This window comes from Pipra filicauda, unplaced genomic scaffold (assembly GCF_003945595.2).
Source record: "Pipra filicauda isolate LSUMZ 115617 unplaced genomic scaffold, ASM394559v2 scaffold368_size711631_pilon, whole genome shotgun sequence".
NCBI lineage: Eukaryota > Metazoa > Chordata > Aves > Passeriformes > Pipridae > Pipra > Pipra filicauda.
This window is the reverse complement of record NW_024104496.1, coordinates 287,206-303,127: the sequence shown is the minus strand read 5'-3', so window position 1 is coordinate 303,127 and position 15,922 is coordinate 287,206. Positions and strand designations below refer to the sequence as shown.

Sequence of the window (15,922 nt, the reverse complement as noted above, 5' to 3'; positions counted from 1 at the left end):
CTTCAATGATCCTGCCAAGAAATGTCATAGAAAATGACCACCCAAGCACAATAGCCTTTTAGCAATGTATGTGAAACAGAAAAAAATGCATATTATAAAAGGATGTTGAGAAAGCATATTCAATAATTATGCTAACATTTTAGCAAATGTTTTCTTCCCCTTCCTTAGAGCCTTTGATCAGCATAAGAGGAAGTATATATATATCTATATACAAAAATGGTGGAAACAATTAGCAGAAGGAATTCATGCTCCTTCTCAATAAAGTCCAGACAAATTGATTTTGAGATCTTTCAGGGTCTCTGCTGAAAAAAGCTACCCTTTCATAATCAAATCCTGTTTAATCATATTATCTCGAAATATATGTATCCTGTACCTTTACAAGAAATAGAAGCAACTTTTGTAAAGTTAGTAGACGATGAAGATAGCAGTACTGGCTCAAACTCCACAGGTGGTGTGTCTTTTTGTGACAATTGCCGTATTTCCTGCAAGAAGACAAGAAATGATCATCTTTGTAGCAGTACTACCATTATTAGTATAGCAGCTCCTGTATTAGTCTATCTTCTTGTCAAATTTGCAACCTACCATCTGCCATTTTCTCATATCTTCTAAATCAACACATGAATTTTTATTCAGTTTAACAGCTCTTATGTCATTAAAAAAAAATCCATCACTGAATTACAACTCATCGTCTCAAGGATTTATTAGACATTTGGACATTTTAAAAATTTAGAAGTGTGACATTTGCTACCAGTAAAATCAATCTGCTACTAGAGAAAGCCAGTGAGTTAATTCCCCAGTCAAATTCGACACCCTAAATTATGACTTCCTGAAGACCACAATTACCTGTATATGCACAAGGTTGTTTCCAGAATGCATAATATGCACGTCTACTGATGAATGACCTGTCCAAAAGAACAAACACCAAGGTAAGTTCACTAAGGATGGAAGCACTCTTGTTTTGTCAGACACTCATATGAGAAGCAATCCTAATTTAAATTTAAAAATCTTTGCGTGACAAGAGAAAGAAAGAAGGATGGCTGGTGCTGAAGTAACTTTCTAAGGACCAGATTATGAACAGCAGGAGAGAAATCAGTTTTTACTGTTCTGCATCACATCAGCTACACGAGACCCTGGCTCACCTGCTTTAAATAGAAAGCATTCTAAGGAGACAATGTGAACCCAGACTCAGTGCTTTGGGATCAAAACAGGAATGGTCCTATCACCTGGTACAGTAGCAAACTATTGCCTAAAGCAACTGGAGACAGGTATAACACAGCTTTCAACTGCCAATAAAGTGGTACACCTGTACTGGGTAATCACCCTTTGTCACTGGCAAAGCTATGTTCCTGTCCACAGGACACGATGAAGATGTAGAGAACCAAGAAAAGAACAGCAGAACAGAATAAGAGATGACTTTTATACTACGGGCGGTCAGCCAACTTCCAGAAGGAAGACAACTTGAGTTCTTACCCTTGCTTATGCTTGAATTACATCAGTATATGCAGGTTCACAGTGAAAGGACACTCTCCCAGTTCACCAGCCACAATTTTTAATAATGTGTGTGTTTTGCTCAGCTGTTTGAAAGAAAGACTACAAGCGCCAGCTTCCAAAAGAGGGTTCAAGATGCTAATTATGAGTGAACAGATGCTCCATATACCCAGAGAGCTGTGCAAAGCGCATACTCTTCTTCAACCTTTCCAGCTGGCTAGCTCCCCTGTGCAGACACTCCCTACCTGCTGTCCCTCTCTAGGTGCTGACACATGTTGCACACAGAGGCTAACACAGCATCATATTCCCATCAGTTAGACGTTTCCCTCAAGACTACATTTCTCATTTCATTATTCAAACAGAAGGCAAGCAAGCATTGCTGTTTGATATGGTAAAGCCACCATCGGTACTGATGGAGCACAACATGGAACTTCTCACCAACAGCAATTCCAAAGGGCTTACAGGACCAACCTCTGACACAGTGAGGACTTATAAGTGCACCACATTTAACAGAAAACAGCCCTAAAAGCATACTTCCAGTACTTTAACCATTGAAAGTGTTCAGGGCGAGCACCCTTGACACGAAGAGACAATGAACAATTTTCTACCACCATCAGAATAAATGTACATCCACAACTCAATATAGCAAAGCACTGGCATCTCACCGGCAAGGAACCTTGGTTTACAATGGGTATTTCAGTTTCACCTGTGAAATATCACATCACAGAACAGGCACAAGGGAAATAGTATATATTGCACATATTGTTTTGTGACTAGGTTTTGAAAGGCATTTTGCAAAAGACAAAAAGATGTTAATTTTTAACAAGTATGTTAAAAAAATATTATTTTAATCAGGATTCTTAAGCAGTTCCTTCTTCTCCAATCAGTAAGTAAAACTTGCAGTCTAAAAAAAAGCTATTCTAACAGACTGCAAAGCTCTATGATAATTTAAAATCCCCTGGATTTAGAGGATTTGCAGCATAAAGAAACTGCAAGGAGTTGATTGTTTTGCCTGTGGAATTCTAGCTTACAAGAAGAAATGACGCGGACATCTGTATTACTTCATTATCCTACTTTCCAAAACGGCCACTATTCCCAGTACTGTAAGAACCATTCTGCATTCACAGTCCCATTATGGTCAATTTAATTAATGAGAAATCAGAAATGCAGTTGTAGAAATCGAAGGACCATGACATCTTTCCATACTACTTAAGCAGATGCATAAGCGTGGAGGATTGAAGAATGAAAACAGATATAAAAGATGAAACAGATAAAAGAAAGAAAAACGACAAAAAACAGATACAAGAATGATCAAAGATGAAACAGATAAAAGATGAAACAGGTAAAAGAATGAAACAGATATAGTTTACAACTTTCCAACTGTTACCTTCATGAAGAGAACTGTGTTTAAGGTAACTCTACACAAATTTTCTGACAAGCTGTGTTTAACTGAACTGATTTGGTTTCCCTCACTCATGAAATTAAGCTGTAACTGAATTTTATTCAATTTAGCACATCAAATTACAATTTAAGTATAAAACCAAGCTGTATTACAATTAAGAGGCATATTTAGGACTTACCTGAGGTCTTTGTTTTTTCCATTGCTACATAAACAACAAAAAGATTCTCCAGTAAGTATTGTCTGTGCTCCACAAAATCTTGCTGGGCATTTTCCACTCTTACTGTTAAGCTCATTTCTAGCAGCATTGGGTCATCAGACATAAAACAGCAACTCTGAAGTGAGACAAGGGATATGGGGTGTGTGTGATGGGGGATAGAACAGAAAAAATTCATTATAGTAAGGTATCTTGAGAAATTAATCAAAGGTATTATCTAATAGACAAGGTTTCCAGCACCAAAATGCTGGCAAAACAGGAGTAATTAGGATCTCTGCTAAAATCTCAGAAGAAACCAAACACAGTGCAAGTACAGACAGCACAGTAAAAACAAAGACAAAAACAACTAAAAAGGACACCGAACCTTGAGAGAATGCAAATTCATAAACTGTCTTAGTCAGTCTCACCTCAGGGACTGCAAAACAGTTTCCTTTGTTAAATCCTCTGCCTTCAATAAAATGTGCCATAAACAGACTGATGCATGTGTCTTAATGGTAGGAAGACAGTTCATGTTCACTGGTCTGTTTATAGTTAATTTTTCCAAATCCTGTGTTTATTGTCTCCATTTCTCACTGAAGTAATTTTAAAAAAACAAACATACATGTACATTTCTTAATAGAAAACACTGTCGTCTGGCTAGAATACTTCAGATAAATACAAGTAGGATCTTATTTCTATCTGTAAAGAGTGGCTGCTGTTAACACAGCTGAGTCCTAGCAACTACAAAGACACAGACAACATTTCACACAAAAAATTAAAGCCAACAAAGCAAAACAAAACTAGACAATCAACAGTGAATAACATAAATTGATTCTGCATCACACCACAAAGGTTGCTCAACCCAAGCTCCAATGCCCTACCAAGAGGACTAATTTGCTTAGGACGTGGAGGAGTAGAGAACTGGCACATGAAGTGCTCTCAGAAGTGCAGCAAAACACCTTCAGCTAATCTGAAGTGCAGCAAGGAAGTAAAGCAGGAGCCAGGAAATGCCTGGGAATGGGATGCCAGCTCACCGCTCACACAGCATCAAAGAAAACCTCAGCACTTGAAATGGCTGCCAGGAGCAGGAGAGGAGGCTGCCATGGAGACTGGAGCACAGGCACAGAGTTGGGAAGCTCAGATCAAAGAGCAGGCAGTTGCACTCCATGCAACCTCAAATGTTCAGGTGTACCTATGCACTATTCAATGTAAGAACCAAACATGAAGAGGAACAGCATAGGACAGCTGCCACGTGCAATGTACAGAAATACAGCTACGGAGTCTGGGCCTCAGTGCTTTTGGAGGGGGCGTCTCTGCTAACATACTCGCCCCTCCTCATAGCCCAGGTCCGTGGCCTCCTCCAGAGACCCCCAACACGGACCAGCCAGCCCAGGCTTCAGCCCCTCAGTTCACTGATCACTTCTCACTGTGAACCAGACATTCGTGAAACATTTCCGGAGAAAAGAAATTACAGGGATCTAATCAGTTTTGTGCCCTATGTAAGTAATACAACACTCACACATTAGAACACTTAGCCTGTTGGATTGGTATTGGTTTGGTTCTTTGGACGTTTATGGAGTATTGGGTATCTTTTTTCATCTCCCTCTCTCCTAAAGATTTTAGTGTGACATGTGTCACATTTATTTGGTATCCCAGGATACAGTTTTATAAAAGCACAATTCCCCTTTGAGACACTGAAAACTACATTGTTGCTAAAACTTCTAGAGCTCTAGAAAGCATCCCTCTAAGCTTGGCTTAAAATAAGAAGACCTAAATAGATATAAAATAATAATAAAACATACCTTAACTAACTGATATGTGTCATTAGGTAAACTGCATTCAAGGTGAACCCGTAAGAGAGTGGCATTCATAGTTTCTGCCTGTAAGAAAGAAAATTGAAGAAAACATCAAGCACATTGCTTCAAATGATATCACATAAATCTGATTCATATACCATAAACTATAAAGATAATAGACTGCTTCCATGCATACATAACAGAGCAATGTAGGGAATTTTTTAAAATGAATACGACTACTCTATACAGTAGACCATCAATCAGTCTCCAAATTTCAGGACTCTATCAGTATCTATTTACTTATCGAAGTATTATTACACATGATCATTCAATATTTATAGAGCATCTGCATGAGAATTCTAATAAACCTTCATATGTCAAAAACCTGTATTCAACAGACCCTTTTTGTATAATATAAAAGCTTATTTCCTTGTTTTCTGTGTATTTTCTTTGTTGACTGGATACTGAAACACAGCTGCTAGGCCAAGAACATAATAATTCCTGGACATGGTCTGATACATAGGCTTCATGCCAAAATGGACAGACAGAAAATACTTGTTTCGCCTTTTTATTGATTGTGTTGCCTTTTTATTGACTGGAATGGGAAAAGAAAATAAAATAAAAGATGACATTGACTTTGCTACCTTGTAAAGCACTCATAAATGTAATGGGGCAACAGCACCAACAAAGTTAAGTATAGTTCATGAAAGCTATCTGGAAAATCTGCAGTGTCAAATTATTTGCACAAACTGCTCAGCCAGTATGTCTTGATTCTAAATCAAATAAAAAGTTACAAAAACAAACAAACAAAAACCAGAATCAGAATGACAGATCTATCAGTGCCTTAATTACAGCAAAATTTCCATCTAATTTTGAAACCGATGTGGAACCCCCGCCCTCTGTTTCTCTTGTGATACTGAACTAAATATCTCAATAGGTATCTGCAGGTTAAAGATTTTGGAGGTGTTGATGAAACTGACTTCTAAACAATTTTAATAATTTGATGCTGAAAAGGAAAACCGAAGAAACTTTTGAAAGCTTCTAGCACTCTATTTCGTACCTCCCTAGGACAGGAAGAAGGGGGCAGACAGGGGGCATCTGAGCAGCAAAGTTTACTATGAGTGTGGCATTTCACAGGGTCCAGTTTTATAAAAGCACTGGGAAAATGAAGCCAACATCTGCATTGCCTATTTAATAGGATTTCATACCAAAATGACTGAAGCTTCACACAAGAGGGCGGTGTAAGCCCTGCAAAGGTGGTTAGCAGCGACTCAAACTCTGTCCCCAGCAACTTGAACCCCTGCAACCTCCTTTCTTATTTACAGATGCTTTTGTCCTCATCAAATTCTGAGAGCAGAAAAAAACTCCATTTGATTCCAAAACATGCACCACTTCCTAACCTCTCACAGTCACGGCTGCTAGTGGAGTTTTAACGAGGCAGTAAGGTTACAACTTTGAGGGTCACCTCAGATAAACCTTTAAGCTCAGACTTCCATTATGAGTGCTTCTTGAGAGAATGCTACTGCTTCCATTATCCTAAATAACGATTTGTTAGTCCTTATTCAATGCCACTGTAGTTTAAAGTAGTTTAAGACCCCCACATCACCATCAAAAAATAAAAATAAAAAATCAAGTACATTATATTTTTCCAGCCTTTGTTTTCTTGACCTGGCATAGATCTAACACAGAAAGCTGCTAATGTAAAACGTACAGAGGGGAAAAAAATGCTGTTGGGGTATATTTGATGCTGATCTGTTTTCTATGAGAAAATTTTACTTATTTGTGAAGCTATCTTCAGAAAAGGAAATGGGTTTGCATTTCTCTAAGGCAGACAATAGACGTGTAACTGTCATGCCCACTATCTTACAACACCAACAGGATGGCTCTGAGTTAACCCTAAAGAGAAGATAAAGCATCTGAGAAGAAAACACTGTCAGAAGCAGAGTTTCCAAGAAGATAAACCCAGGACCACATCCACATCTCCCAGCAGTGCAAGCATTCTGTTTACACTGTAAATATCACTGCTAATGCATCAGAGCAGAGAGTTGAGTTATGCAGCGAATGCTTGTACCAGACGCAAATTGAAAAGGAGTATCACAGCAGGGAAAAGTTAAAGCGTTGCAAACCAGTACAACCTCTGCCACTTCATTACCTGGTGCCTCTATTCCGTATCAGGTACACAGGCACATACACTTGTATGTGCACACACAACTTGGCACCCACAAATGCTATATGAACTGAATAGAGACAACTGATCGAAGCCACACAAATTAAATTCTTGCCAGTTTTGGTAAGTTCTCACACTTAAATTTTAAAGAAACAGAGGCCTCTGTCAATAAAACCCTAAAAATCTGAACCCTCCATCTGATTTGCAAGAAGCCCTACTTCTGACAAAGGTCTAGGATTCTCGCTGGAGGAGAGTACAGCAGGCAGTTACTTAGGAAATAATTAATCCATCAAGGAGATGTCAATCAGACATGGCTCTATAAAAGATTTCTGGATATATTCCTGCATCATTATCAGGACTGTAAAGTTCAAGCCACTTCCTAGAGTTTGGGTACAGTATCGTTAAAAAACAACAAACACTGAACAAGCCTGCTCTTCCTCCTATAGGTCAGTCCTTCAAAGTTTCTGTCCTGGACAGTCACAGACCCTAAAGTGGTATTTCCACTCTGAACAGTGTTAATAAGCTGTCCCTGCAAAAATGATTCAGCAGAGTTTCATCAGTGTTTTGCAGGCAGTTATCAGGAGGGCACACCAAAAAAACTCTACTGTCCAACTACCTTCTTTCTCCACACCCAAGCACCACACTTGCATGTTTGCTCCTCTGACCCTCTGCCCACCAGCCCAAAACACAGCTTAACAAGTGTTCAACTCCTGCCACTACTTGCAGTATTTCCCAAGTCATCAGTTTACAAACTTCGAACTCCTCTGGGAAGTCAGCAAAGAGACGCCTGTGCCTCCTGTGATAAGGCCCTCTATGCTGCATGTCACTCCTCCATTGACATTTACACCATTTTGAACATACTGAGGCAGTGATGTAGCTGCTGTTAGTGCCATCCAAATACTAAACAACGGCAAAAACCAGGCAACTAGAGCAAAGACTGCACCTAGAAGCTGGATAAACAAAGATGACCTATATGGGCTCCACCATCTGTTATGGCTTAGTGCTAACTAGTCCCTGCTGAATGGCCACGTGGACATACTAAAACTCAGTGTTGGACACAGCTCTTCTTTCCTCCCAACAAGTGAGCCAGGAGACCAGAAAACCTGGGATCCAGGACCACAGCCAGAGCACTCCAAGCAAGAGTAATTCCTCAATTACAGCACAGCAAAATTACACCCAGAGAACTGAGTCAATGCTTTCTCACAACTCATATCCTGCAACAAGACTAGTGCCAGGTGGTATCATGCTGCAAAACACGACCTCAAGCTTGTACTCCCCACAAATAAAGCATAGGATAATGCTTGTTACTCTACAGTAAGGAAAATGTCAAATGTTCCCCAAAACTTCACTACTCAGGGATTCAGACTGAACTGTAAAACAGCATGCCTATAACTTTCAGATACTACCTGACAAAAACCCATTGAGCTAGTTTCGTCAGCACAACTGACAGAACAGCCCAGCACAGGAGCATGAACAAGAACAAGTGCAAATAGTTTAAATGTCAAAGACTGTTTTATAAAAGCAGCTGGTCACAGAAATCAATTTCTCTCTTGCAGCCACTGGTACTCAGATTTTTTATTAATATTCCTTGCATCCCAACAACCTGGGGTCAAAAATCTCCTATAGTTAAGCAGATTTAGGTTCCATCTCCACTCAAAACATATACTGTACCAGTGTGTGTGATGCCTGGACGTTTTGAATGTGCGGAAGTAGTAAGTAGGCATTTGCTAGCTGCACTTTAGGTTCTTCTGGAGAAGACATCAGAGTTCCTGTTCCAAAAACCTGGTGTTAAAAAAAAGTTCATTATATCAACATCTAGTATTTCACTTATAGCAGCAACTTACAAAACTATTTTGCTAATAATAACAATCTTCCCAAAAAACAGATCAGTTTTTCACATTAGGTTCTTTCAAAAGACAATTTATAGACATAAAGTTCCAATGCAGAAAGTAACCATAGACATAAATAGCACTTTAGAATCTTCACTCATTCAGGCACTATTACAAAGACACACACCAGCAGAGTATCAGGTTATCCCAAAAAGAAAGTACCTAAATACTCCTGCTATTCTTCAGGCAATTACAATACATACATCACCATCTACCTTAAAAACTGAGTAAAATAATTTCTGATCATTTTGGTTTTCAAAGTCTGCAATTTTCAGAACACTGTAAGATTTTTAAGTTGTATGGTTTTACTGCATTTATATTTTGCTCCACCAAGATTAGTTTATGAGAATGAGTCGCACGATAACTGGGGGGGTGCGTGTGGAGCCAGGAGACATTGAGGAGGGGGGCATCATCAGAGGTTAAGAAAAATTACTTGTGTTTTTTCACATGTATGCAAAGATTTATTATTTTTTAATAGAAAAATCCCACATCTTTTTAATTAAGAGGATAATAAAATGCATTCTATGTTCACTGAAGATCTCTGACTACAGATAGAAAATACCAGATGAGAGGGAATATGGCTTTTTTTTAATGGAGGTATTTACAAAGTACATTTTACTATAATGGTAACTCATCTCCATGTGGATGATTCTTCTGTACATACTCTTGTATAAATGCACTAGAGACATCAAACATTTCAAGACTTTGGGGCTCTCAAAAGCACTGTAACTGTGCATCAAACACTTGAGTTTGCCTGATTTTGAAACTCTTAAACCTAATGCAAGTTGAAATCAATGGTAGCTACTTCCTCTGTTTCAGGTCACTGGTGAAAATGTCCATGAAAACCAGTCTGCTACTGATTTTTGCCTCAGCCCAACAGGAAACAAACTGATTTTTAGGTGGCACTGACAACTGCTTCCCTATAACTTGTTGAAAAGGCCCTGGCTGAGCTGACCGGGCAATAAATGCTCAGGAGTGAGCACAAGGAGAGGAGGGATGTCAAAAAGAAAAGGTCAATCACTTTATAATGCACTTTTTCCTCATCCTTAATGAAATGTTCCTGTCAAATGTGGCATTTCCTCTAATAAATAGTAGATAAATGTAAAGTTTGTATTACAAAACATGTATTTCAATTGAACTTACCTAAGCTTCAATTTAAGGAGCTTTGTTTTCCAGCGCAGTATCAAAGTATGAAGATGAAATAGCTAAATGATTGATTAAAGCTCATCTTGTTTTATAAATCACTCTATTCAGAGTTAAAATTTTTCTTTAACAAATTAATAAAAGCCAAGAATTTGGAGTATATAATGTCCCTCATAAAATTTTTAAAAAGCCAAAGACCTGCTGGAGTTCACTGGTTAATTAGAAAATAGACAGCTTTAATGCACAACCATTACTTCTACCTTCATGTTTCAAGGGCCTAAATTTCTCACCCTGTGCTACATCTCTAATGTCTTTACATAAAATCCTGCAGAGTAGCTGAAAAGCACCTAAAATATTTTCTAGTGGGCTTTTCATAACAAATGCATTCCAGCACAGTGCAGTCTAGACTGCAGTAGTATATGAAACCAACTAGACAATGATCTTGTAGGTAAGCACGTACACTTCATTTTACAACCACAAGTAGCCCCACTAACAGTAGCAATTTTAACCATATACATGTACGTGATCGGGAGACTAGCGTGATCTGGTAAAAGAGATGTATTGTTGATATTACCCCACCTGATTTGTATCAGGAATTCAACAAATTTTGACAGTCTCTAAAAATATGAAACTCACTTTATAAAACACAAGTAAATCCAAAACTCAAGTTAAAAACAAGACTGGTTACCTGACATGAAAGTACTCCATGAGATGAGGTATTTATAAATAATGAGCTTTCAATACTGCCTTCTTCTGTCGGCAGGAAGAGTACTCTGAAAGACACCTTTCCCATCGCTGGAATCACCTGCAGAGATCACAAAGAAGCTTGCTTGCTTGGTGCCAGTGATCACACATCCACCACTCAGTCACACGGCCCAGTGGATATTTCCACACATGCACCCCTATCTGTAGATCTCACTAAGCAGAACTTCAGTGCTGAGAAGTTTCACCTGTCCACAACTCTCAACTCTCACCACAGAGAAGAACTGAAACCATACAGTAGCTTGCCAAATAATGGCTGGAGTTTCTCAGCTAGCTCGGGCCTCATTGGTCAAGGTTTCTTTTTGTGTAAGTCGTTAACCATGCATCACCAACAGCCTCTGCATGCACAAAAACACTTCCCCACATACAGATGGCTATTACAAAGTGAATCAATCCCCCTGTGATACACAGTCAAGTGAGTTAAAGCTGAACTTAGGCAACACCATTAGTAACCAGACAGTCTAACTGAAAGAACAATGACATTTATGTCTGCACAGTAATAACCACTCAGCCATAGTAAAAGCACAAATCAGATGAAGACCTAATAAAACCCCTTTGTGCATCAGCAGAGGATAAAATCTGGGCTTCATCAAACCGAGATCACAGCAATTCATTTTTAACATGCATTATATTGTTATACGTTGTTTAAAAAATCAGTTGAAATAATGGTCTTAGATTATAAAGGCAATTATGGTCATAATTGCAATATGAAATGCATAAAACATTTCACTGTAGGTTTTTCTGAGGAATATGCAAGACCATTCAAAAGACTGAAAATTCAAGGCTGTAGAACACCCACATGGCCTGTGGATCACCGTATAATGCTGCTCAGAATAGAACGAGATTTAAACAGCCTCTCTAACACTGAAAAATTCTTCTCTTCCTCTGTTACTGTCAAACACATTTCCTACTGTAGGTTTTGGATGTCTCATCCCATACCAGTCTAAGTAGAAGTGAGTAAAAAAAACCCCTAGCAAAACAGAGAAAGAGTTGGAGGTCCTACAAAAAAGCACGAAGAGAAAACACAGAATGAAGAGCTTGTGCCAAAGGAAGCACGAAGGCTTGGCACTTGGCCACTACATAGTTTCCAAAAGTACATCAACACTCACCCGGCTATGAGCAGGAGACACATGAAACTGTCTAGTAGCTGTAAACACTGAATTGACTACAACATCTCTATCTCTACTAGGATTGTAGGCATGTAGCATTTTAGCTCTGGGTAACCCCAATAACCTAAAGTAGGGGGAAAAAAAATATAAATATATTATTCACATTATAAGCACAGGCAATGTATGAAAAAAAGCAACAAACACAAACCACTCTCAAAGGTGTTCATCTGCAACAATTACCTAGCTGTAACTTATCTCTGGAAACATGTTGAATAAATTTTGCCTTTAGTGTACAAAGGCAAATATGTAACACTGGGACACGAGAGGTGCACTTGGACAAAACTCATTGGAGTCACTGGGAGTTTAAGGAAAAAATAACCCTTACAAAGCACAAAGTTTTGAATAAAAAAGGTTTATATAACTAAGCCTTATTTTGTCAGCTAAAGCAATGATTCTCTTAAGGCTTTTGCTTAAGCTAGTACATCCTAAAACCCAACATCTCAGACATTCCTCCAGTGCATCCTCTGAAACATTCCTTTAACTCACAAGGGGACTGCGTTTCTTTTTGGTTACCAACAGACCAAAAGCTGATTATCATTTAAGAATAATTTTTTTAAGTTTTCTTAAAAGAGACCTAAGAAAAAAATCTCATGTATTCCACCATTATGGTTTGCCCGGGACTTTCTGGATTTCATTTTTAGAAGTTAAAGGAAACAAGCTCTCTCTCCACTAGGAAGGCAATCTTTCAAAAAATTAACAACCAGCATGAAGTAATGATTTCACATCCATGCAGATTCCCCTGAAATATACCCAGAACACATTACAGTTCCCTACTACCTTTTCCTCCTTAGAACTATGTTGATTTTAACTTACAAAGCAGTGCAAGGCAAGAAAAGCAGTTCCAGCTCCATGGCAATTACTTACTACTTCTCTTTTTTTCAGAGGATGCATGACCTCAACTAATGCTCTTTACCCAAATGGAGCTCAGTATAGCTGTTCCTCCACACTTCATTATTAACTAAAATAACAATAATATAAGATACTCACTGCATTCCAAAATGCAGAACTGATGGGTGAAAATGTAAGGCCTTCCCACTTGGAGGCATCTTTGCTGGGAAGCTGAAAAGAAGGGAAAAGAAGCACAATTAATATTCAGTGGGCATGATGCTACACTTTGCAGGAAAGGAATATACAGTACAGACTCTTAACTCTTTATGTTCTGAACACAGTATTTCCAAAACTTTTCATCCATTCCTCTCACTGCTGGAAGACTGACCATCTAATAAAGGAAAGCGCATGCTAATCAAAAGTGCAGTTTGAGAAGTATCTCATTATAGAGGCAGTGCTGGCTTGGACAACCTCCCTTCCTTGCACATACTTCCCTAGTCACAGTGATACACCTGTTTATGGGGCTGTGCAGTAAACTATGGAGGGAAAACAACTAAAAAGAGTCCTGGGGAATGAAAACTACATCAGCATGGAGCAGATTCCCAGTCTTCATTTCTTCTGTGCAAAAAAGAGTAAGAAATACTGTGAAACACATACACCATCATCTTTCCTTTGCCCTAGGAAAATTCACAATAAAGTTTCCATCACATTTTTAGCTTATTTCAACATCAGTTGACACCCTAAAATATGGAAATTCCAGGACATCTTCACCACTTTATCAATTAAAACTTGTCCTCTGCAAGTCCCAACAACCACAGTGGTAAAAAAAAAAGCCCTGCACTTGTTCATTACATCTACAGACCCAGTGCTACAGTGTTAAAAACTTCCCAGAAGCAGAACCGGTTTCATCTTTACTGGATGATGCTAATAAGCATCCTAGTAAGGATGAGTCTGGGAAGGGAGAGGTGGACTACGGTCTCACTAGTCATCCTGCTGCTTTGTATAATGTGTGGTAGTACAGTTAATTGGTTCCAAATTTTAAAATGTAGTTCTGTAACATTACACCTATAATATACATTAGTGCGTACACAATTCTGCTGCTATATTCCAAAGCAAAAGAGAAATCATAATTTATTACCAGTCAGGAAAAATCATAATTTATTATTATGAAAGCCGACAGCTTCTATGAAAACACAGACTCATACAAGGGAGAAAATTCCCTTGCTGCTGTAGCAGGAGGAATGCAATATCCAGGTAGCGTTCCTGAGGAGCTGCTACTGAGAGTCTCCTTCCAGCCACCTTGTCTCTGCTGCAGTCAGCTCTTGTTCCATTCCTAGAAACACCGCAGCAATCAGCAACTCCTTCCCCTTCCAAAAATCAGCCTCAAGGACATACCCAGAAGGAAAGTCTGAGTACCGTTGTAAACACACACAAATTAAAACTACTACTATAGTAAAAGCCACAGACATTTGGGGAAGGCACATTTCTTAAAGGTCCTCAGATAATTTTCATATATGCACACACATATACAGCGGAATAAAAGTTAAGCCACCAATTTATGCACTACAGTACAACCTTGAACCCCACCACCACTTAATTTTCTAGCACCTTACAGGTTCTGCTAAAATACCTTTTCCCGCCAGAAAAATCCTTGTTGAGAACAGCAAGAATCTGAGTGCCTCTCTTTGCCAATTCATGTAATTGGCAGAGGTTCTTCAAGACTTACTAACCTTTCTTCTAGAGAGCTCTAGAGCTTTTCCTCTCAACCCTCGCTCTCTGCAATAGGTACCAAATGCACCAACTGGGTGCAAAATCCAGCTGTGTGTGTAGGAAACTGCATTTCATTTGGTTTGGGTGAACACGGCCACACTGTAGCACTAGGTCTCAAAAATGCACTGTATTATTGTTCAGCCAACCCTATACTAGTCAGAAAACGACAAAAGCCTGTGAGAGTAGCAGAAGGAAGATCCCAAGGCTGCCATCCACCCCTTCTGGAGAAGGCAGCCATCCACCCCTTCTGGAGAAGGCAGCCTGGACTTGGAATGGCTGAAGTTAAGTCTCAGTTAACAAACTCTGCGGGCTCTGAGCTGGCTCCTGAGCATGGAGATAACTTCGGAGCATTCCAGCACACCGCTTGCCCAGGAATGGTCCCATGGTTATAAGACATTCAGCTTGTGCTCTGCACCCCACAAAAGCTGCCAAATTGCTTCAAGCCCCAGCCTGGCCCCAAAAGTAGAACAGTCACATTCCTATGGCAGTGTGCCCATCACCCAGCAGCTGTCCAGCTCCAGGGCATCTGCACCGCTTATCAGTGGCCCCAAAGCACTGACAAAACATAACTTGAGAGCTGAGTTTCTTCAACAGCAGGACTAGTGGAAAGAGATCTACCACTGTTTTGGGTTGGGGGTTTTTCCCTCAAGGGAGAAGATGACAGGTTGGAATAGTGGGAACGGGCAGGGGAACATTCTGCTCACCACACTTTGAACAACTAGGATGCATTTTGAAAGGCACTGCTATAGAGAGAAAGAGGCAGGCCCATCTACATCAGAAGTGCACTTCTCCAGTGTGTTACTGTAAGTCTCTTAAAGGCAAATGGAAGCTGGCAGAACACTATTCTGCATCCCTGTGCTCCAAACACAATTCAGCACATTCAGTTCTCTGTGGGGGACCTGACATAGAAATAAACTAAGGCAATTTATTAAGACATTTAAATTTTGAAGTCAGTTTTTAACAAAAAAAAATATTTTTTTTAAGGACCTCATTTCACCAACAGATTCATCTCAAGTTATGCCAAAAATTACTCTTTTGGCTACAGATGACATGTCCAAAAAAGTACATGGATTGTTTCATGAGAATGTTACAGGCCTGGGAATGACACAAATATCTGCTTAAGAATGGAAGTCTTGAAACAACAAATGTGGAGAAACAGACCTCTTCCTAACAGAAAGAAACTGGTTTCCAATGACTCTTTCATTGCTATTAAAATCAGCTAACATTCCATTAAGCATGCCACTTCACAAAGCTGGACTCCATACTCCATGGCCTCTTTTTTTTGGCAGACCAGTTGAACAACATCTTCTGAATG

General features: G+C 39.3%; 1 protein-coding gene across 4 annotated transcripts in view; it reads right to left on the bottom strand.

Moving 5' to 3' along the window:
* The window catches only part of TMEM131L (transmembrane 131 like), a 76,924-nt gene that overhangs the window by 29,316 nt on the left and 31,686 nt on the right, over positions 1-15,922 (bottom strand). For all 4 annotated transcript variants that reach the window (XM_027747329.2, XM_027747332.2, XM_027747330.2 and 1 more), the window contains exons 4-11: positions 12,997-13,068; positions 11,950-12,073; positions 10,767-10,883; positions 8,718-8,828; positions 4,886-4,963; positions 3,069-3,222; positions 844-902; positions 374-482 (exon numbers count right to left, since the gene is read on the bottom strand). In XM_027747329.2, the coding sequence (XP_027603130.2) occupies positions 374-482; positions 844-902; positions 3,069-3,222; positions 4,886-4,963; positions 8,718-8,828; positions 10,767-10,883; positions 11,950-12,073; positions 12,997-13,068 (824 nt within the window). The remainder of the gene's footprint in view (positions 1-373; positions 483-843; positions 903-3,068; positions 3,223-4,885; positions 4,964-8,717; positions 8,829-10,766; positions 10,884-11,949; positions 12,074-12,996; positions 13,069-15,922) is intronic.